The 21,929-nt window shown below is 36.6% G+C and overlaps 1 protein-coding gene across 2 annotated transcripts in view; it reads left to right on the top strand.

Annotated features, from left to right (window-relative positions):
- LOC114655824 (vascular endothelial zinc finger 1-like) overlaps positions 1-17,678 on the top strand; it is a 78,538-nt gene extending 60,860 nt beyond the window's left edge. Inside the window, exons 2-6 of one of the 2 annotated variants that reach the window (XM_028807084.2) lie at positions 5,400-6,118; positions 10,585-10,654; positions 11,057-11,222; positions 12,919-12,960; positions 14,348-17,678. In XM_028807084.2, coding sequence (XP_028662917.1) covers positions 5,400-6,118; positions 10,585-10,654; positions 11,057-11,222; positions 12,919-12,960; positions 14,348-14,721 — 1,371 coding nt within the window. In that variant the 3' untranslated portion in view covers positions 14,722-17,678. The remainder of the gene's footprint in view (positions 1-5,399; positions 6,119-10,584; positions 10,655-11,056; positions 11,223-12,918; positions 12,961-14,347) is intronic. The other variant, XM_028807085.2, reaches the window with a different exon arrangement.
- Positions 17,679-21,929: the final 4,251 nt, after the last annotated feature.

Here is a 21,929-nt window from a genome sequence, read left to right on the forward strand (position 1 = left end):
GCTGATGTAGTTCCTCTGTGCCAGCACCTCCTCTGTGGTGCTCTGATCAGCCCTATTTGAATGCCTCATGTCAGGACTCTGCTCTGGAGGCACCCTACTTTGTGGAGATTTTTGACCAGATTGTTACAATATGTTTTGACTATACACACATGACCAGCTGATTTAAAAAAAAAAAAAAAAATGTTTTTTTATGTTTGAATTTTGTTTTAAATTGTTAAATCAAATGAAATGATTTCTTAGGGAAAAAAAAATCTCTTGGCCCTATAATACTCTATCAATAATTATTTAGGTTCAATTTTTAATATCATTTTTTACATTTACAGTAATCCCTCGCTATATCGCGCTTCACCTTTCGCGGCTTCACTCCATCGCGGATTTTATATGTAAGCATATTTAAATATATATCGCGGATTTTTCGCTGCTTCGCGGGTTTCTGAGGACAATGGGTCTTTTAATTTCTGGTACATGCTTCCTCAGTTGGTTTGCCCAGTTGATTTCATACAAGGGATGCTATTGGCAGATGGCTGAGAAGCTACCCAACTTACTTTTCTTTTTCTCTCACTTGCGCTGACTATCTGTGATCCTGACGTAGGGGGTGTGAGCAGGGGGGCTGTTCGCACACCTAGACCATACGGACACTCCTCTAAAAATGCTGAAAGATTATCTTCACGTTGCTACCTTCTGTGTGCAGCTTTTAAGTATGCTGCACGGTGCTTCGCATACTTAAAAGCTCAAAGGGCACGTATTGATTTTTTTATCTGTCTCTCTCTATCTCTCTCTAACTGTGTCTCTCTCTCTCTCTCTCTCTGCTCCTGACGGAGGGGGTGTGAGCTGCCGCCTTCAACAGCTTTGTGCCGCGGTGCTTCGCATACTTAAAAGCCAAACAGCACTATTGATTTGTTTGCTCCTTTGAAGAGGAAGATATGTTTGCATTCTTTTAATTGTGAGACTGAACTGTCATCTCTGTCTTGTCATGGAGCACAGTTTAAACTTTTGAAAAAGAGACAAATGTTTGTTTGCAGTGTTTGAATAACGTTCCTGTCTCTCTACAACCTCCTGTGTTTCTGCGCAAATCTGTGACCCAAGCATGACAATATAAAAATAACCATATAAACATATGGTTTCTACTTCGCGGATTTTCTTATTTCGCGGGTGGCTCTGGAACGCAACCCCCACGATGGAGGAGGGATTACTGTATTTCCTTTTAGTGTGCAAATTAATCACTAGATCAGAATCTTGAATGTTAGCCATATTTGCTTTGTTTGTTATTGTGGTTTAATAAATAGAAGGTGTTATTTGTTTCCGTAAGAGGTGATAATATGACATACCAGAATCTGTTAATTAATTTACCCATGTTTGCAATATTAAATGGATCACACAACTGTTTAATAAAAAAAAGAAAGATAAAACAGTTCAGGATTCTTCCAAAACAAGATAAATAAGTGGCAATTTTTTGATGTTTTTATCTTTGTATATTCTAAACTGAAGATGCACCTATCTTTTCAAATGTATCTTTTTAATTCAGCGTATCTGGTCTTTGAAGAATGAGGAAATAGTTGTTTTTTTTTTTTTTTTTTTTTACACTGAGAGTTTGTACATCTGAATTGATGTACATTTTTCATTTTTAGTTGGCTGTATACTGAAGTCAATGACAAATTAGATACGTGCACTTGGTTTCCAATGATCTGTGAATGTATAAATGACAGCATTCACTTTCTGTCCCAACTGAACAAGAAGAAAACATGATGACTGTTAATGTATCTGTGTCCAACAATTTATGGTAGCCTGTGAGCCAAATTGCTGATTTTGTATTATCAGTGGCTGGCTATAAGGCATCCTGTATTGGGATTTACTGGTTTAAACTTTTTAAATAAAGAAAATTCGTATTAGGTCAATTCCTTTTTAAGGCTCTGTCACACTACATGATTTTTCCAGCGATTTTCATTTGCCAACTTTATTTACATATTCTTAGCAAGTCAGGGACAGTCGTGGTATGCTACAGTGACTGTCAGTCCCATAGATTGACATCCTCAGCAACTCAGTCCAACCTGTTGATTTTGTTCCAAATTGTTTGGGTGAATTCTTTGTATGTGCAACCTGATAACCAATGAGAGTTCACCTAAAAGTATAATGCATACCATGTATCGGCTAGTAAACTGGGGAAGAGCATGCTTTAGACCTTGTTAAAAGAAGTGATACTCACCTGCCTGAACTAGCCGTGGCTGGAAAACATGGTTTACAGGACTAACACAATCGGGTAGCACCCTATTGCCTATCAAAGATGAAACAAGTTTGTGATACTTTGGAAATGTGAAGCTAAGCTGGAAAGTCATTATATTGTCTTGTAGTTTAGTCATCCCCTGTGATATATGCTTGTTTAATCTGACGTGCTCGCACAACTAGATCTACTGCAGTTTTCATGTCTGACATCCCCCCTGACTAGAAGTTGTGTAATTTAACACTGGTTTTAGTTTTAGTTTTTTTTTTTTTTTTTCTCCTTCAAATATTTAATTTACTTTTACACTAGCCATTCATTTTACTTACTCATCTTGTTGTGATATCTGAGAGGTTGCTATGTATTTACTAATTAAAAGAATAAGTAAAGTGGATGGTTTGCAGAGATTGCTATGCATTTCCCATGCTACTAATTGTGGAACTACCAGCTCACAAAATCCTATATCTAGTTTAAAGGGGCTTTAATGAAGTTTAATTTAAGTAGTTTTTTGCTTTAAATTGCTCCTATATTGTATAGTAGCGGATCACCAATAAACACAGTGTACTGTAATAAGTATCCAGCTGGGTTTCTGTTATTTCACCACATGTTTATTTTTGTAGAAAATAATGGCATTTCACACCCTGAAGGAAACATTTGCTGTGACCATAAGAGGCCAAAAAAAAAACCACAAAGTTGTGCATGTTGAGAAAATTAATGTATAGAAGCATGAAATCACTGTGAATACAGTGGAAATTTAAAAATGTGTCTAACAGCCACTTAACCCTAAATAGTTTATAACGTTTGCCATTTGCAATTTTACTATTAATAAAATGATAAAAACTTTTTTTTTTTGTTGAAATGTGGAAATAACACTAATTTAAAGTAGCGTGTCCTAAAATTTGCAAATAGATTTGACATATTTTTATAAAAGATATTCGCTCTCAGATTTGGCCATACAAAGAAAGATAGGAACACCTCAAGTAAAGTATCCTTCCATTAGTGGACCTGCTTAATATAATTTAGGATTATGGGGCACAGAGGTCTGTTCTGATAGCTTTGACTGCCAGGCAGGAATCAGTCTTGAATTTGGTCCAAGTCCATTGTGTAACATGTTCACACAACACCCGCTTGTTGATCAACATAACCAGCTTAATTGGTGTACCTGGAGAAAAATTAATGAGAAATGGCGAGATAATGCAGAATCTTAACAGATGGTGACCACAGTGGGATTTCAACTTATACGAAGTGGTACTCTGCTGCTATGCCACCCTGTGTATAAAAATAATTTCTAAACAAACTATTTATTCAAACATTAAACTCTTCTGCCTAAGCAACTGTTAAATACTGTAATGCACTTTGGTGTAGTTTTCCATCAAAAAATTTTTTGTTAACTAATCATGTGCAAATTATTACTTCAAAGATCAAATATGATGGATATAAAGGATGACATTAGAAACTTTCAAAATTTGTTAAGTGTGTTGACGTTGATAAAAATATTGCAGAAATTGCATTTCATAACATGATTTTAAAGTCACACGTAATGCAATAACAAGTATGTGCTGTGGCAGCACACTTTGAGGCAATGGGTTAAAAATCGAGGGAGTGATTGAGCTTTAGTGCTAAAGAGTGTTGCACCTGAATGAACAGCACAGAATAAAACTGACCTGGAGGTAAAAATACGACCGCATTAAACGATTAATTGACTACATAAAATGTTTTAATATGTACAAAAGAAAACAAACCTCACATTCCTACTTCATATGCAACTGTTTACATTCTAACCGGAGAGCCGAAAGAAGTGCTTGCATAATTTAGAAATAAGAGACATCTCGAAATTCTTGCTATTGACTCGCATGTCAGTCCTTCAAGTCTTTGACTAAATTGTTTGTGTTAGCCCCTGTAGTTGGTATTGCGCTAACAAATTTTGCATATAGGCTTGCATGTACAGTATCTTGAGGTTCTTCCCTCCCCATAAAGCCAAAGTAATTCCAGATGCTGTCTTAACACCTGTGAGTGGGTGGAAACGGAGCTGCAACTCCAGCCATGCCAGTTGACAGAATACAAGTCTCAATTGTCAAAAGCCAGATCGCAAGTGCATTTGTGATGTAGGCTGTAGAATCGATACCTTGAAAAATGAGTATTGAAGTAATTTTAAAATGTTAAAATCGGTACTTTGACATTTCGATAGTTTCAACAGCCCTATGTAACTTTTGTGTGAATACTTAAATAACAGCATCAAAAAAGCAGGTAAACTTTTTTTGGCTACAACTGCTTAAATATTTGTATTACTACAATATGAATACCTTTTGATTGGAGGCTTTATTCTTAAAAATCATGAAAAAAGAATAATGAGAATATTCCGTTTTGGTCAGATTTAACTTTTTTTGCATTTTTGTTGAATGCTGACACTGTGTTGCTTGTTAAAAATAGAAATATGAACAAAATGCGATGAGTACTTTTACCCAAAGCTGTAAATAAGACCATGGTTTTTATTGAGTAGTTAAATTCAATAAAAGGGAGAACTTTACTCACACCTTATACTTTAAACAAAAATGATCAGGAAGAAATAAATCCTCAAATCTGTTTACATTTACAGTTTACTTAAAAATGCGTACTTCATGCTTTTTAAAAATTACAGTTTACTTAAAAATGCGTACTTCATGCTTTTTAACAAACATTTTTAGGTATATTAAATGGAGCAGCAGAAGTTACTTTTTTATGACAACTCTAAATTTATCCTGTTTGAGTGAGTGTGGGTGTGGGTCTGCCTGTGAGTGTGCCCTGTAATGGCTTGTTGACCAATTCAGGGTTTGTTTCTGCTTTGCTGCCTGGATAGGCAGTAGCTGTGACACTGAAATGGGTAAGTTAGTTAGAAAGAGTATGGATGGTTGGTTATTTGGATGGATAAACTTTGCCTTTGTAAAAACTACTGTTACCCTTTTACGAATTATGTATTTACTTGTGTCTAGACAGTGTTCTTTTCTTACTTACTTTTTTCTGAGTAATGAATTATGACAGTGTTTAAATGTATTTTTGATGCACTTATGACTTCAATTAAATGATTTGGTAGTAAGACTAGTAAATGCATTTTACATTGGTTTCAAGGCTGTGTTATAGAAGAAAAAGTGGTTTGTGTAGAGAGTTCTCACTTGAATTTATACTTGTTTGTTTTAATTTTCCTCAGACAAATGAAGCATTACATCACCAGCACCAGGTGGCACAGAATAGTCTGCTTCCTCTACTGAATTCTTCTTCAGATCAGACAGACCAGAAGCCTGTTCTTCCTATTCCCTTGGAGCAGAAACCAGTTGTACCTGAACTGATGAAAGACAATGGCCCACCTGTGGGCACTATCAAAAAGGAGCAGAAAACCAAAACAACCTTTGTCTGTGGGTATTGCAGCAAGGCTTTCAGGGACAGCTACCATTTGCGGCGGCATGAATCCTGCCACACAGGAGTCAAGATGGTGTCACGACCAAAGAAGACCGCCCAGACGGCCCCCACTATGGTGCCACTACTTTCTACAGTCTCACGAGAAAACAGCAGCACACCTTCCTATGTCTCCACGATAGCAGGCATTCTGACTACTGCCACAACCTCAGTTTCTACAGGTGCCAGCATTATGTCAGCCAGTGTTCTCCCCAACACACAGCCGCCTGCCCCCAAAAAACCACCAAAGCCAGTGAAGAAAAACCATGGATGTGAAATGTGTGGTAAGGCATTTCGTGATGTCTACCATCTAAACCGACACAAGCTGTCGCACTCTGATGAAAAGCCATTTGAGTGCCCTATCTGCCAACAGCGCTTTAAGCGAAAAGACAGGATGACCTATCACGTGAGGTCCCATGAAGGTGGAATAAACAAGCCCTACATTTGCTCAGTCTGTGGAAAAGGTTTTTCACGGTAATTTTTCTTCTTATTTCTCCACATATTCAGTCTCATAAGAGCACTCTTGTTATTTTCATAGTTATTCAAGTAGTAGGAGAAAAGGGTTTACCTTGAAATTTTATGTAGTGTGTTTTTGTAATACAGGAGGTGTATAATAACTGTCTGTTTATCAGAATTTGCTTTTTCCTGTTACAGCTTCCTAGGATGCAAAAGCCTGTTTTTGCAGCACTGAGTGCAAGCTAAAAGTGAAACCTTGATGCAGTGCAACCATGACATGGCATACATAGGCATATGCTCCTTTGCACAGTTGCTCTTCAAACTAACACCCACACAAAAAAGTTTATGGATGTGCAATCTCCACACAGGTAGAGAGAAGGCAAAGATTCGGTATCAGATCCCTCATGTGTACCAAGTAGTTGTAACCATAGGAAAAAGTACTGAAATCAAATAATAAATGGCATATATTTGATTAATTTCAATATACAGGGCTTATTCAAATTAGACAAGAGAAGAGAATAAACAAACTACAGTTTGGTTCCTCATTCCTTTTAAAATGCCTATGATGTTGAAGCAGTTAAGTGCCAACAAAAGAGCTAGTTCTAAAGTTTAATAAGGTTTATATGTCTCTGGCGTTCTCCGTGAGATATGTGTAATGCTGATAGCAAACCATGGCATTAGATCTTTATGATATTTGTGAAAGATGTAATTCATCTTACAAGTAAAGAAAGTTTTACTGGTGTTTAGAGCAGCAAACTGAATAAAATGCTATTAATGTTGTGAATGTGGTAGCAAAACTCCTTTACCCAGCTCAGTGTTGTGGTTTTCAGTTGGTCTTTTTTGAACACTTTTAAAGGGCACCTGCACTAAATGTTTAATAAAAAAAAAAAAAAGTGCCTTGGTGTTGAGTTACCTGAGCATCCTAAAAGCAAAATGCTGGCAAAATGTTATACATTTTGGCAAGAAACTTAACTAAAATGGAAAAAGCACTTCAGAATTTTGGAATTATTTTTTGATTCATTTGTTTTAACTTATCCATCCATCCATTATCCAACCTGCTATATCCTAACTACAGGGTCACGGGGGTCTGCTGGAGCCAATCCCAACCAACGCAGGGCACAAGGCAGGAAACAAACCCTGGGCAGGGCGCACGCACGCACACACACACACACACACGCACACCAAGCACACACTAGGGACAATTTAGAATCGCCAATGTACCTAACTTACATGTCTTTGAACTGTGGGAGGAAACCGGAGTACCCAGAAGAAACCCATGCAGACACAGGGAGAACATGCAAACTGCAAACGCAGGGAGGACCCAGGAAGCGGGTCTGCTAACTGCGAGGCAGCAGCCCTACCCACTGCGCCACCGTGCCGCCTGTTTTAACTTATCCCTTCATTATATTAAAATAGATATAGTTTTATGATATATTTTTCTATACGATCTGCCTTAAAATGAAGAAAATGTATTTATGATATTTTTGCAAATCAGTTCAACCTGAGGATTAACAATGTGGTCAGTCACAAAGGGGGGGAAACCTAAATAAAGTTACTGCAAATATACATTTGCTGTAAACATGCCAACCGTACTGTTTAATTTTTAAGTTTATTTTTGTCATACAAGAGTTTTTCATAAGTGATGTTCAACTATGCTTAAATGGAACAATATTTTATAAAACACAGATGGACAAACATAGTCAGGGAGAGCCATAGTAGTTTCAGTAATTCATTGCAGCAAGCTCCAAAATGTGTGGTAAGGCATTTTGTGATGTCTACCATCTAAACCGATACAAACTGTCGCACTCTGATGAAAAACCATTTGAGTGCCCTATCTGCCAACAACGCTTTAAGTGGAAAGACAGGATGACCTATCATGTGAGGTTCCATGAAGATAGAGTAAACAAGATGTACATTTGGTCAGTCTGAACTGAAAAAATGAATAATTTTCACCTGTGGAAAGAATATTTCCTTGGTTGTAGTTCATATTTATCAATTATGTGTGAGAGTAACTCCTATCATGAAATTTCTTGTTTAGAACAGTGTTTAGATTACCAGATTGTATTAATCCTTAAAGGCATGATTTCCCAAAATGATTTTTATTTACTAGTAATGACACACAAGATGATTAATATTGTTGTTTTGATACTGTTTAATTCACAATTAAATTAAATTGTAAGTGCTTTAGGTAAAATAGTACTTAGTAGGAATATTTAAGTGATCTGCCTTAAACTGTAGAAAATACATTTAAAATATTCCCAAGATCTCAATGCCAAGGCATCTTTGAACTAGAAAATCAAAGAAAATAACGAGTCAAATTATTTAAAATGAAGTAATGTCTTAAACAAGCTTTTATTTAAGGATGGAAATTGGACAGTAATTGACAAAAACAGTCAGTTGCTTTAACCGTCTAGAACTGGGATTGCTCATCTAATTTAAATTAATTATATTGACTGGAAAAAATGTATTGCAGAAGAAATTTGAATATCATGATTTTAATAAATGCATTTAGCTCCACTGGATATTTCAAACGCTGTTGTTTTCATTATTATTTTTATAAACCAAATCTGTTCTAGAATATAGTTAACAGCTATTGCCTTGTAAATTATTCAGACCCTTGTAAATTATTCAGTTCCATACTTTTTCCAAACAGCATATCCTGCACTGTAATTTTGTTTTTTGTGGATTTTTTTTTATTTCATACTTGACACTCAAAATTAGTTAATGTGCTAGAAAAAATCCTAAAGGAAATTTGCTCTTTGCGAATTTACTCTCCCACAATGTAATTTTGTAGAGCCATCTTTTACAGCAATAGCACCTTTAAGTCTTTTAGGGTAAGTATATCTTCTATTTGCAGACTTTTAGATAGTGATGTTTACCCTTGTTTTCCAGCAGATTTGCTCCAGGTTGTTCAAGTTATTTAAAGGAGGCTTACTCTCAGTAGTTTTCCAACAGTGCCACAGATTCTGGATCATATTGATTACTTTGGCTGTTTGTTTGGGATCCTTGTCTTGCTGAAGATTAACTTTTGCCCAACTTTCACTTGTTTTAGCAGACTAAAACTAGTTCTCTTTCAGTATTTCCTTATATTTTTCTGTTAATGGATACCAGCTCCAGACACTCAATGCTACCACTGGCCTATTTCATTGTAGCAATGGTGGTTTTAGATATGTGGATAGTGTTACCTTGTACTACACGTCTGTTTGCCAAAAGTCTCAGTCTTTCCCTTTTTGCAGCTGGGTTACTCTTAATACCTTATTGGCTAACTCCATTGTTTTCACATGGTTCTTTTTGAGTGATGGCTTCTTCTGTACCACCCTGCCATATAGGCCAGTGTTACGCATAGCTACATAGCTTCAAAGTCATTGTTGGCCTCTCTCACAAACCATCTTCTTGTTTGTGTATAGTTTTAAGCGATGACCTTAACTCAGCAGCGTCTGGGTTGCTTAATTTAGTTTCACTTTCTGATAATTGACCCAACAGTGCCCACTGGGATATCTAAGCACTTGGTTATTGTTTTGTACCATTTTCCCAATTTATGTATTTGTATTATTATATGTTTTTTTGGAATGCTGTTTTACTTCATTTCACAACATCACTAGATGTTTAGACCGAATAATGATCTCTTAACTGTGTTTTTTTTAATCCAGGAAATATGGCAGCTTTATTAATACTTCACTAGTGGAGCCCAGTTGTAAGGCAGATGTGGCCTAATTTGTGTAAACTTCAAGCCTCCACAACACATTAATACTTGTGTAAAAAGCCTATTACATTTTTTCTTAAGATCATTTTTAGTGTCAGTGCTGTAAAATAAAAATACATCAGACATCTACGTTGTTTAAAACATTTGTATGTTTAAGGGAATCTTCCATCATGAACATTCTTCTGTGAAGTAATATTAAGTTTTTAGAATACAGGATTGTACTTATTTAAAGGCTTGTTTTTGTAAAAAAGTTAATTTTGAATGATGAGACACATTTTATTATGTAAGCACATTGATAAATGTTTTGAAAGAATGCTAATGTTATCTTCAAGAACACTGGATGCTTTCAATGTTTGTAAAGGTTTTGTGATAATAGGCTAAGCGTTAAGCTCTCAGCACTTTGCCTTCTCTAATGTTTTTTTACATATGAATGTTACTGATTTTTTTGAGTATTCAGCCTGTGTTGGTCTTTCAGATCTTGTTTCACTGTTGGTTGTATCCAGCAATGTTACACAGGCATCATATCATAAAAGATAAGAAGAATGCTTGTTTGATGTCTTGAGAACAGTAGGTTCAAAGGCTACTACAGTTTGGTTCAGCTAGTGGTGTATGCATGTAAATTAGTTTGCAATGAAACTACTATTACAGGAATAGGTGAGGAACACCTAAAGACACCATGCCTCTCTGCCAAATTCTGCAAGCTGCCTTATACCACACTGACTTGCTCTATAAGGGAATTTTTGTTTTATGCATATTTTTTTTTTCTCTGTTTATATTTCAGACCTGACCATTTAAGCTGTCATGTGAAGCATGTTCATTCTACAGAAAGACCCTTCAAATGCCAAGTAACGGTAAATGCATAAGTATTTTGTAGAAAATAACACTTTTTTGTTATGAACTTCAGCAAAATATAACTGCTTTTATGCATTTTGCAAAACATCTTCTGGAATAATAAAAGCATTGTCCCAAAAAAAAATTAAACCCTGGGATTTGAGTAGGGGTGCTTCTTCTTAGTGATTTTGCTACAGTAGGTGTGTGTTGACCTAAACGTTTAATCAGGTAGTAGTATTGTCAGTAAAAGCCTTCATGTTTACTTATTAATTAATTAATTATTTTAATTCCAAATTGGTGAATTTATTTGAATTTTTAAAAATAGTAGGTTTTTTTTATAGGTGATTTATATTTCTTTTAATCCAGAGAGGGGTTTAAATATGTTTGGCTTAAAATGAACTGTGTTCTGCTCCACTCCTCAGGCTTGCACTGCTGCTTTTGCTACCAAAGACAGGCTTCGTTCACACATGATCCGGCACGAAGGAAAGGTCACGTGCACTATCTGTGGGAAGATGCTCAGTGCAGCCTACATCACCAGCCATTTGAAAACGCACGGTCAGAGCAACTTCACAGCTCCATGTAACAAAGGTACATACTGTGCAGTGTAATACTTGATTATAGAAGATGTGTATGCACAATTCTAGCTAGATAAAAAGGCAGTTTAGTATAAAATCATATATGGTTCCTGCTAATAGCAATTTTGTAGGTGGCAATATGATTAAGAAAGGACACATTATGTCTGGCAGCTTATCAAAAGTTTATAAACACCAGACTAACAGCCAGCATCACATTTGCAGGCATTTTTACTCTACAGCTTAAGCTGCAAGAAATATATTTTATTTACCACATTTAATATGTTATTTTGAAGTACTCTTTTGTACTTTTGACACAACATCTAGCAGCTGGAAACAACACCTTTGCTGTAAGATAAATGGTTTGTTCTCCATTTCCTCAGATCAGATAAATAGTTTGTGAAGGATAATAGCCTGCTGCACAGGATGCTTTTGTCTTAGTTGCCTTGTATTGCTTTAAATAATGATTCTTTGTCTACTAATGTTATAAACTTAATCCAGCTTAAAATGTAAAGATTTCAAGAATATTTAGTGCTGCAAACTATAGTAGGTAGTTATGGGGTGTTTTTATAAAAACTAGTGAAATGAGGGAGGAATTAACTGGCCACACAGCAAAATTTATTTTTTCTTCAGTAACGGTACTTTCATTTATATAAAACAATTTGCTGTACATTTCACACACATAAACAGTATGACAGATTATATGTCATAGCATTACAGTTTATACTTGTACATTAACATTAAGTTACCACAGGACTAATTTTGATTAGTAGCTCTAAAGATAAACCTTTACTTGGAATGCAGAGAGCTAGAAGCTTTCACTTGCACAGTTGGCTTTAACTGTATATTGTATATATTCTGTATGAAAATTTAGATTTAAAGTCAATTGATTTTAATCAGTTTGCACAAACGATCCACCATTTTCCCGCTTGTTTTTCTCTTTTCTAAATTTATGAGAGACAGTAGAAGAACTATAGCTCAGTTGAGCCAGCAGCATACCTGTTGACCAACTGTTATCACTCATAGTATTGTTGCATGTACAAAGTGCAGTCAATTTCTTTCTTTTTTGTCTGGTAAACATACAACATGTTGTCACTCTCTGGCACCATCATAAACAAGAATGTATTAAATTGTACAGAACAATTTGAAAGAGCTACTAAAATTTCAGTGTGCAATACTCATCACAACATTATATAAATTACTGTACATTAGCTACAATAGAATCTGCCCAATGACGGGGGAACAAAGCATGCTCCCGAACTAAAAGGTATGTCCTATTCTCAGAGGATATGGAAAGTCATTGTCTGAAACTAGAGGACAAAAGATTATTAGATAATTTGACAGAATTATTTATTGAGTAGTTATTGAGTTATTAGTGTTTGTCTATACTTGTAAGTCATTTCAAAGAGTATGAATATTTTAACTGTAGTGACTAAAGTAAACATTCTCATGGGATACTCTGTCATCTTCACTGTTTTGTTTTTTTGTTTTTTTAATTTGTAATGCAACGAAGATGTAATACATGTAGTAATAGGCCATCATAGTAATAAGCTTCTGTTTCAGGTCATGTCCTGTCCTAACTACATTTTTTTTATTTTTCATGTGAAATGCAGTGGTGGCACAGAACAGGGAGTCTCTGGCTGCCGTCTGACAATGTGCTGCTGTCTGTTCTGAATAGTCTTTCATAATACTGTATATCTATTTCTGAATAGGCTTAGGTGACTGGATATGGAACTCAGTGGGTGAAAGCAAAGGTAATAAATCACCTTAATATGAAAGTCTTATGGCTCATATGAAGCCAAACACTAGAATGGATTTACAGCCTTTGATTTTGATTTTGTACGACTCTGAGTTTCAGATGAGATTTTTCATTTCTTCTGTGATTTGTCTGCTTCTGTTTGCTTTGAACAGGCATCATTCTTATTATAGGTGATGGATGATACCATAAGATAATGTGTTTTGAAAGACACATGGCAGGTGGTGAAAGCTGGAGTAAGTTAGTATACTGTAGCCATGCTGATATGGATTATTAAATATTCTTTACACATGATATGCTGAATAGACCAGATAGCAGTCTTTCAAAGGCATGTATCAGGAGAAGATTTGAAGGTGATTAGTTACAAGCATTTTTGGCTTCTTGGATTATTTGTTGAGCCACTCTTTAAAAAGGTGTGTCCTGAGTAAACAGACCTCTTTAGTTACAGTTAGAACAAATCCCAAAACCTCATGACTGTTCACTAATAAATAAAAAGTGTAGTACAGCTGATTGTTGAATGTTAGCTTACTAAATAGACATATTTGAGCTGTTTTATAATTTGCAAGGAACTTTGTTTATCTTAAAGTGGACATTACTAGTTAAGACGAAAAATCACATGCAATCATCCCTTCATTGTATTTTACAGTGTCTGCACAAAATATTTATCCTTTGGAAGTTTTCACATATTCTTATTTAGACCACTTCGTAAAAAACTGTTTTCACTTTGACATTGAAGATTAATTTTCTGCTGATCGGTGTCAAAAAAGCCAAATTCAATCCACTTTGAATCAGTGTTGTGTAACAATTAACAATGAAAACTTTCAAAGGGATGAATACTTTTTATAGACACTGTAAGTGCTTATTTAAAACCAGTTATGTGAGACATGTACACAGACAGACAATTTACTTTGCATACAAGGCTAAATGATGTTTAAACAGAACATCTGAAGTGTATTAATTCATTGTATATTGTATTGTTATTTGTTTATTTTGTCAGTTTTAAATTTAATGCTTTACTTATCTGCCAGCTGTGTTTTAGGATTTTAGCCCATCTTTTTCAAAATTGAGGACAGCACAGTGGTTAGCACTGCCACCTCACAGCTCCTGACTCCTGGGTTTGAGTCCCAACCTGAGCACTTTGTAAATATTGTGTGTTCTCCTCATGTTAAAGTAGTTGAATAACAGTAAAAGTTGAAGGAGAAAATGTTTGATTTGTTTGCCTTTATGTTAAATATTGCTCTTGGCCACAGAAATGGTTGCAGACTTTAGATTGATATGAGCATGTTATATTGCTTTCTAGTACTAGAGTGGTTGATGCCACATCAGCTTGATAAGGGTCCACTGTCTAATATTCTTTTTGATTTTTCTTTTTGTTTCTTCTATAGACACTAGTGAGGTGTGTAACTCTGCATCAGCCACTCCTGTAACAGCTTCAGCACCGGTCACCACTACTATGAATCGTGGCAACATCAGCAGTCCCGTTACCATTGCAGCACAGATGAATATTACAACCAATACAGTGAACATAACTTCTCCAGTCAACATCCCACATCCGGTGACGATAACTGCACCAGTCAATATCACCTCTGTCAATATTCCAGCAACAGCACCCATGAATATTGCACACCCTGTGGCCATAACTACACCAATGCCAATCTCCACTGCTATGAATATCACAGGCCCTTTAAATATTGCAATGAGGCCAATGGAGAGCATGCCTTTCCTGTCCCAGGTGCTGCCATCTTCACCGCCTTGGTAAAGCTCTTCTGGCACATGAATGGAGAAGGCATGGTGAGAATCTCTCCCTCTGCTTGGGTGTAGTATGGCTACGGGGACTAAAAGAGGAGGAGATGGTCGGATGTAGTATTAGAGCTTTCAGAAGCATCACACATCCAAAATGCAGAGTTGTTATTTCCCGAATAAACTGTATGTTACAAAACATATTCGTAAGGATGCATTGCTTCCAAGATGAACTTATGCATCTTGCTCGTCTGTGTTGCAGACTTTGCTGAATGGAGTGTGGTGAGTGAAATAAAAAGTAAATGCACAGGGAAGTGCAAAGGACTTTATGACACAGTGCATCAGTCTGTTTTTTAGCCTGCAAATCAGTATTTAATATTGTTTTAAAGTTTTTTTGTTTTTTTATGACAAAGGGATTGGAAAGGAAAAAAAAGACTTTTGGTGGGAGGGCAAAGATTTATTTTATCTGAAATGTATGTCAAAGCAGGGATGTGCTGCTCTTTTTATTTTTATGAGGTACGGAAGCAGTATCATACTTTAGATTGGATAAGTTTGTTTGAAACCTGCCAATCATGTCACCACAAGTACAACAACTCTTTTGTGCATTTCTTACAGTAGTTTTTTTTTTTTTATTATTATTTTTTAAAGACGCATGGCTATACAGTAAAATGGCTTCCTTACGATGAATGCTGAGATATGTTTCTGCATTTGAGTTGTTTTCTTTCACTCAGATATGAGGCAAATTTCATTACTCTTACAATGTTTCAAATGAAAGAAGAACAAAACCTGCTCTGGCTTCATACCCCATTATTAATTTTAAAACAGTATTAACAATAAACAACAGATTATACACTAGTCTGCCATTTGGCAGGTTGGTGCCGCAGAGTTCAAAGTGCCATCGAGTGTCTCGGCGGGGAGAACTGACTTAAGCGAGTGATCCTGGTGGCCACAGCAATGTTATGCTAGCATGCAGTGTAACATTTTATGTTTTGTTCTTGTTTATACCCTGCTTTTGTTTTGGACGGGATATCAGAGAAATGGGGGAGTAGAATTTATAGGGTGACCATGCACTCAGGAAGTTTGCTGAGAAAGTCCAATAATTCTGAACTGTTAAGAGTTCATGTCTAACTTGTAATATTATCTTGGATTTTAACATTACTTTGTAAATATATATTAGACCATATACATGGTTGAACTAAACTAAAAACACGCCTTTCACTGAGGTGCGATCCAAGAACTGTGTTTAAAGGCCACCGTCCATTTACCAAAAAAAAAAAAAAAAACACAAAAAATCAAACGTGATTTTTGTCATTACATCTGGCTCCACCGTCAAAAGACTTAAGATTAAACCAGTGTGTAAAAGACCTTCATGCACTTCACAAAAGGTTTGTAAATGCATGAAATTCCTGAAATCTGAAAAAAATTATATTCATATTTTACTGCTTCTTCACAAACCAATATATTTTTCAGCAAGTTCCTCTAAGGTTCCTTTTGCTGTTGCCTTTTCACAGTTATTGGGGTCATTTATTACTCAAGTTACATCTGGTACAGCCCATCCCCAAAAAATGCCCATTTGCACAGAGAAATGTTTAATTTTTTTGTCTTTAAAACACTACAACACTCCATAGGGGAAAAAGACTAAGATTTACGCTAATGTTGTAACTTGTGTACTCTTTTCTTTTTTTTTTTTTTTTTTTTTTTTTTTTCCTCCATATTCAGATAAAGCAAGTTTCCACATCTTCTTGAGTACTTTGACTGTAATTGTTTAAGTTTAAGTAATCATCAGCTGAACAAACCATGGAAGTGGTACTTTAAATTAGAAATGTTATTTTAAGTTTTAAGTGTAAATGATAGCATATTTAAAATGTTTATAATTTGTTTAATCATGCTAATTGAGAAGAAGGAGTGGCTAGCAAACCTGATGACATTATTAGTTTCCAGGGTCTTAATAACAACCCAAACCTACAAGATAGGAAGATAAACCATGGATATCAGATAAAACCTAACTTACTTGAACCTAAATGGTTTCCAAGTCTTCATTCAGTAGTCATGTTGTATACTTTCAATTGTTCTTTAATCACATTAATAAAATGACAATTTTGGTCTTAACAAATATGTGGGAGAAAAAAATGACCAGTTTTAAGAAAAATATTAAATGAAGTCATCTACACAGCCCAAACACCCCCTCATTCAGCCCAAACACCCCCTCATTCAGGTTTTCATTGAAGATTAACACCTATGCGTTGCAAATTAAACATAACCCTCATTGCATTATGTGACCTGCCTCATGCGGCATGCGTTCTGATTCTGGTAGTGTGCATTCATTTAAATGGCCGCATATATGCGTGGGCATGTCTAGATAGGAGCAGGCCTCATTCAATTGCAGCATATGGTAGCAAAGTTATCACTGTGGTCAGCATTCACCAACAGCCTGCAAGATACATTCTCAGCATCCCCCTTGCCCCACCCACTGCCTGCCTGCCTGTGGCACCATGGAGCACATGGTGGCCGTATTCTTAGGTCAGATTCTTGGACAAGGGGGAGGGGGGGTTGCCTTCATGCAACATGGCGTTTACTTGTGTAGCATAACATTAATTTTTTACTTGTACTGTTGATTAGCCCAGTGTACCTGTGGCAGACTGTCTCAATAGCCTGATCTTGGACCCCTGTGAAGGCAAATGAATGTATATGTTTGTACAATACCATTTAGTTCCGCAGATGTGGTAGTAATGATAGACATTTGTGCAAGAGAAAAGTTAAATAACCTTTTATAAAATCTTTTTTATTAGAACATTAACAATGGTAATTTTTGTATATATGAAGACTCTAGGCTTCCTGATTAGCAGAAAGGAAAACAACATTCCTACATTTTTTTAAATGTATGTTTGTCAAAATAATAATTATGTAAACATATGCCCAATGTTTTATGTGCCTTTTATTTGGGTTGTCTAAATAAAAGAAAACTATAAAACACAGTTTTGCAGGAGTGTACCCATGCTTTCAAGTTTGAAGAAAATATTATTGTTGTGTCTCTCTCCCTTGTCTGTCTGTGTGTCTATCCATTCTCTGATTTGACAGAAAGATGGCAGAGAGCTGGAGCCAGTCTGGAAGCAAGACTTCGTTATTATCCAGAGAGGTATTTGTGCCTACCTAAAAACATAACGTCTGCGGTGGGCTGGCGTCCTACCCGGGGTTTGTTTCCTGCCTTGCGCCCTGTGTTGGCTGGGATTGGCTCCAGCAGACCCCCGTGACCCTGTAGTTAGGATATAGCGGGTTGGATAATGGATGGATAAAAACATAACGTATTTCTTGTCGAGTCAGAGCTCTTGAAATTTTACAAGACTATCCACTGAAGGAGTATGTAACCTATTCAGAATGGCACCCAGGCAGCAGTAAGCAAAAAATGAGGAGCTCAACTAGGGGAGAATGGGCTCCAGCTGCCTCCTGCCCCGGATAAGCAGGTTTAGAGGATAGATGCCTCAATGAATACAATAATCTGGCATTCTCAAACCAGCTGTCTTGGCAGCCCTTAAATCAGATAGGGAAGTACTCTGTACAACCTTAGGTGTATAGAAGCCCACGATGTTTCTGATGCCTATGCAAGTTTTTGTTTTGCTATCAAAACAGGGACCCCATCGCTCTACTTTGACCGGGGGCCTATGATGCTGTTAAGACTGTCCACACCACCCAGTTTCCCCAGGATTGAAGCATATTTAGGTATCCCAGGATCATCAGCTTCTTTTCCTCTCATTAGGGACTTGCCTCCATGTCAGAGGAACATACCTGCAAGATTTAAGGACTGTGTTCTACTAAGTTGTATTGATTGTTAGTATTGTTTTGATGAGAGCTACGTGCTCTCTTACTTTATGCCAAATTTGTGCACCGTTTTATGTGGAAGTATTATTGTTGATGTTTCGACTTTATTACATCACCATCTTCTTTCATTTAATTTGGAAATTCTTCTTTAGCTAAGGATTAATATTTAAACAATGCTTAGGTGAATTCTGATAGCAGTTGAATTGCATTGTTATTGAATTTATTATTATTTCTGAAAATGTTATAGTAATGACGACATTTCTTCTGGGGTAAGAGAGTAATGTAATCAGCACTTCATGTTAGGGAGTTTTAATAAAGTTTATTGATTTATTTAAAAGAAAAGGGAGGAGCAATTAGTGAGGGGGGGTGTGGAAGGCAGGAGAAGTGTCCGTGAGTAGCTCTGTGTTGTGTATTCACCGTTGTGTTATAATAATAAAATGGACAAGTCATCCACAAACTGGGGTTACCATCTCTGTGTGTCTTCCTACACATCGAGGACTCCTCTGCTCTGCCACCGAGGTCACTCGAGAGCCAAGAAGGGCCAACGCCGGATTCTGGTAAGGACTGTATTGAAGCCAAATATCCGGGTCTCACCTTTGAACCATGTAAGTTACCATTCAAACAGTGCGAGTGTTCTTTTGCAGATTTGTATATGATAGTTATTAACCTTTCGTTTGTTGCGTAATTACCAAACATCGCTGGGGTCAGCGTAGGCACGATGACGTTCGACATCTCTCAATCACAACTTGAACAACTCTTAACATCAGCTAAAAACAAATGTCTGTCTTACATTTGGAAAGTTCCTTTCTTGCATTTGATTATATTCAAATTACAAAAATGGAATGCAATACTTACATGAGTGCATATAACCTTTCAAGTAATATAATCTCACATGGGGTACGTTTTGCACAATGTAACAATTTAGCACACAAAACTTACACAGATTTCACTGATTAACTGTTTTATGCACTAATTCTTTAAGTGATGCTCCTCTAAGCCATCAAATCTTTCCTTAGTCGCTGCGTGGCTCCTCTTCTATCAAATCTTCACGCACTGCCATCAGCACCTCTTACTCTGCTGGCATGAAGGCTGTTCCCTCCATGTCTCAGACTTGTAATCTGTGGTTGATCGACTCATAAGGGCTTGTGAATATTGCCGTGAATCAACCTCTCCGGGACTGTGACCATAGACATAGAATTACTAGATGCCACGTGACCAGCAGCATTGTACGTCAATGATGCCGCCATATTGCGAGTGGCACTGCTGTGGAGTGAAGTAATGGATAAAGATGCCTCACACATGTGCTGCTTGGGATTGTACAAACCGCTGTCTGCTCTAAACCAGATCCCAGGGGATTACATTTCATGGCCATTAGAAAATCCCGTTTTATAATCTTAACTTTAGCTACTCCAGGCTAAGATAGCAAAGCTATGCATTTATGTGTTCAAGTGACCCTCCAAACAACATTTTGGCTAAACGTATTTAGTCACTATGTAGATTGTTGTTAGCTGTTAACATTTCCCAAACTTTGAAGGTTTCCCAAAGAAATCCACCTCAGGAAGCAGTGGGAGGTAGCCCTTAGACGGGATTTTGAGAACGCTGTCCTGTGATGTGTGCCGTGCTAGTTTGGTAACAGATGCTGTACTGGCATCATATGATCAAAGCTACCACTTGCTCACATTAAAAAACAAAGGAGGTTTGATGATTCCTTCTGAGGGTACAGTCTAGATGGTCAAAATAGCCGAGCGTGTTATCTGACAGTCGACATTAGGGCAAGCTGTCCGTGTATCTTTGATCAATCAGTTTGTTCGGGCTGAGATTGGTTCAGATGATGTGTTTTTTCTCAAGGAGCACATTGAGGAAACACAGTTTGAAATTGACAACCATCATTTTATACTCATGTCATTAGTTGTGTCTGTCTTCCACAAACTAAGGCTGCACCATATTGCCAGACTGAATACTCTCAAATTACAGAGTGGTAACACACAGAAAAAGCTATGTAAGAGAGTTCTGTTTCAAGGATTTTAGATCCTATCCTGTATATATTTAAGTAACCACATTGTGTGTGTGTGTGCGTGCGTGTGAGAGAGAGAGATTGAGAGGAATGAGTGAAATGTTTTCAGAAATTATTAAGCCAATTTGTGTACAATAAAATTGTTTATTTTTGTCATTGAGTGTATCATTTCACTGTTAAAAGAAAGACCAGACTGCCAGTTGCAGTCTTACTATTTTGACTTTCAGACATTTGTCAAATTTTTGTCTCGACAATAATAGTAATAATAAAACATTTTTTTTAATAGGCACCTTTCTTAGCACTCGAGGTCAGCTTACATTAAAAAACAACATTAGTAAAATTAAAACAAGAGAATTATAAATCAAAAAGCAATAACAGCAAACAAACAAAGATAACTGGCAGTAACAATGCAAAATTCACAATTGGTATGCCAGTTTGAAAAGATAAGTTTTGAGGGTAGTTTTAAAATGTGTTATTGAATCGAGCTAACGTATATGAGAGGGAAGAGAATTCCCGAGTTGAGGAGCACTATGAGAGACGCTCGAGCTCCCATAGAACCAGAGTTTGATGTGGGGTACAGAAAGTACAGCTGCAGATGAGGATCTGAGTGAGCGAGAGGAGTGTAAGTCTGGAGGAGATCAGTGAGGTTGTGGAGAGCTTTAAATGTTAAGACCAGTATTTTGTATTGTATTCAGTAGTTAACAGGGAGCCAGTGAAATTGAGAGAGAATAGGTGTAATATGTTCAGTGGATTTAGAACAGCAGGTTATTATCCTGGTAGCAGAATTTTGAAGACGTTGTAAGCGATGGATACATTTTTGTGGGATGCCAGATAGAATAGCATTACAGTAATCTATACGTGAGGTGACTAGAGCATTAACCAATACTTCAGTACTGTGTTGCATAAGAACAGGACAAAGTCTAGAAATGTTTCGGAGATGGAAGAATGCAGTCCGAGAAACGTTACGTATATGGGAGGAATTATTTAATGATAATAATATTATTATTATTTAATAATTGCCATTATTAGTGTATAAATGGATATAAATAATTGCATTTAAACAATTCACCAAAATCTGTTGTATGTAAACGATACTGTTTTAAATGTTTTTGTTTTTTCATCACAAAATCCAGTTTCCACATCTACCTGTATTAGTTTAAATGGCACTTTTGCCACTTGCAATATGGCAGGCGGGCGTGCTTACACATCGTGTCGACTGGGCAACCCAGTGAATGTGGTGTCTATCTATATATGTCTATGACTGTGACAGCCAATTGAAATCTGGTACTCTGGGATTGGCTTATCGTGCTAAAGCATGCTGGGCTTCATTCTGAGATCCAGCATTAAATAATCGCGCTTTCTGGAACAGACCCCTGATCTCAGGGTCGAGGCTTCAC

The sequence above is a fragment of the Erpetoichthys calabaricus genome, chromosome 8 (genome assembly GCF_900747795.2).
Source record: "Erpetoichthys calabaricus chromosome 8, fErpCal1.3, whole genome shotgun sequence".
Lineage (NCBI taxonomy): Eukaryota > Metazoa > Chordata > Cladistia > Polypteriformes > Polypteridae > Erpetoichthys > Erpetoichthys calabaricus.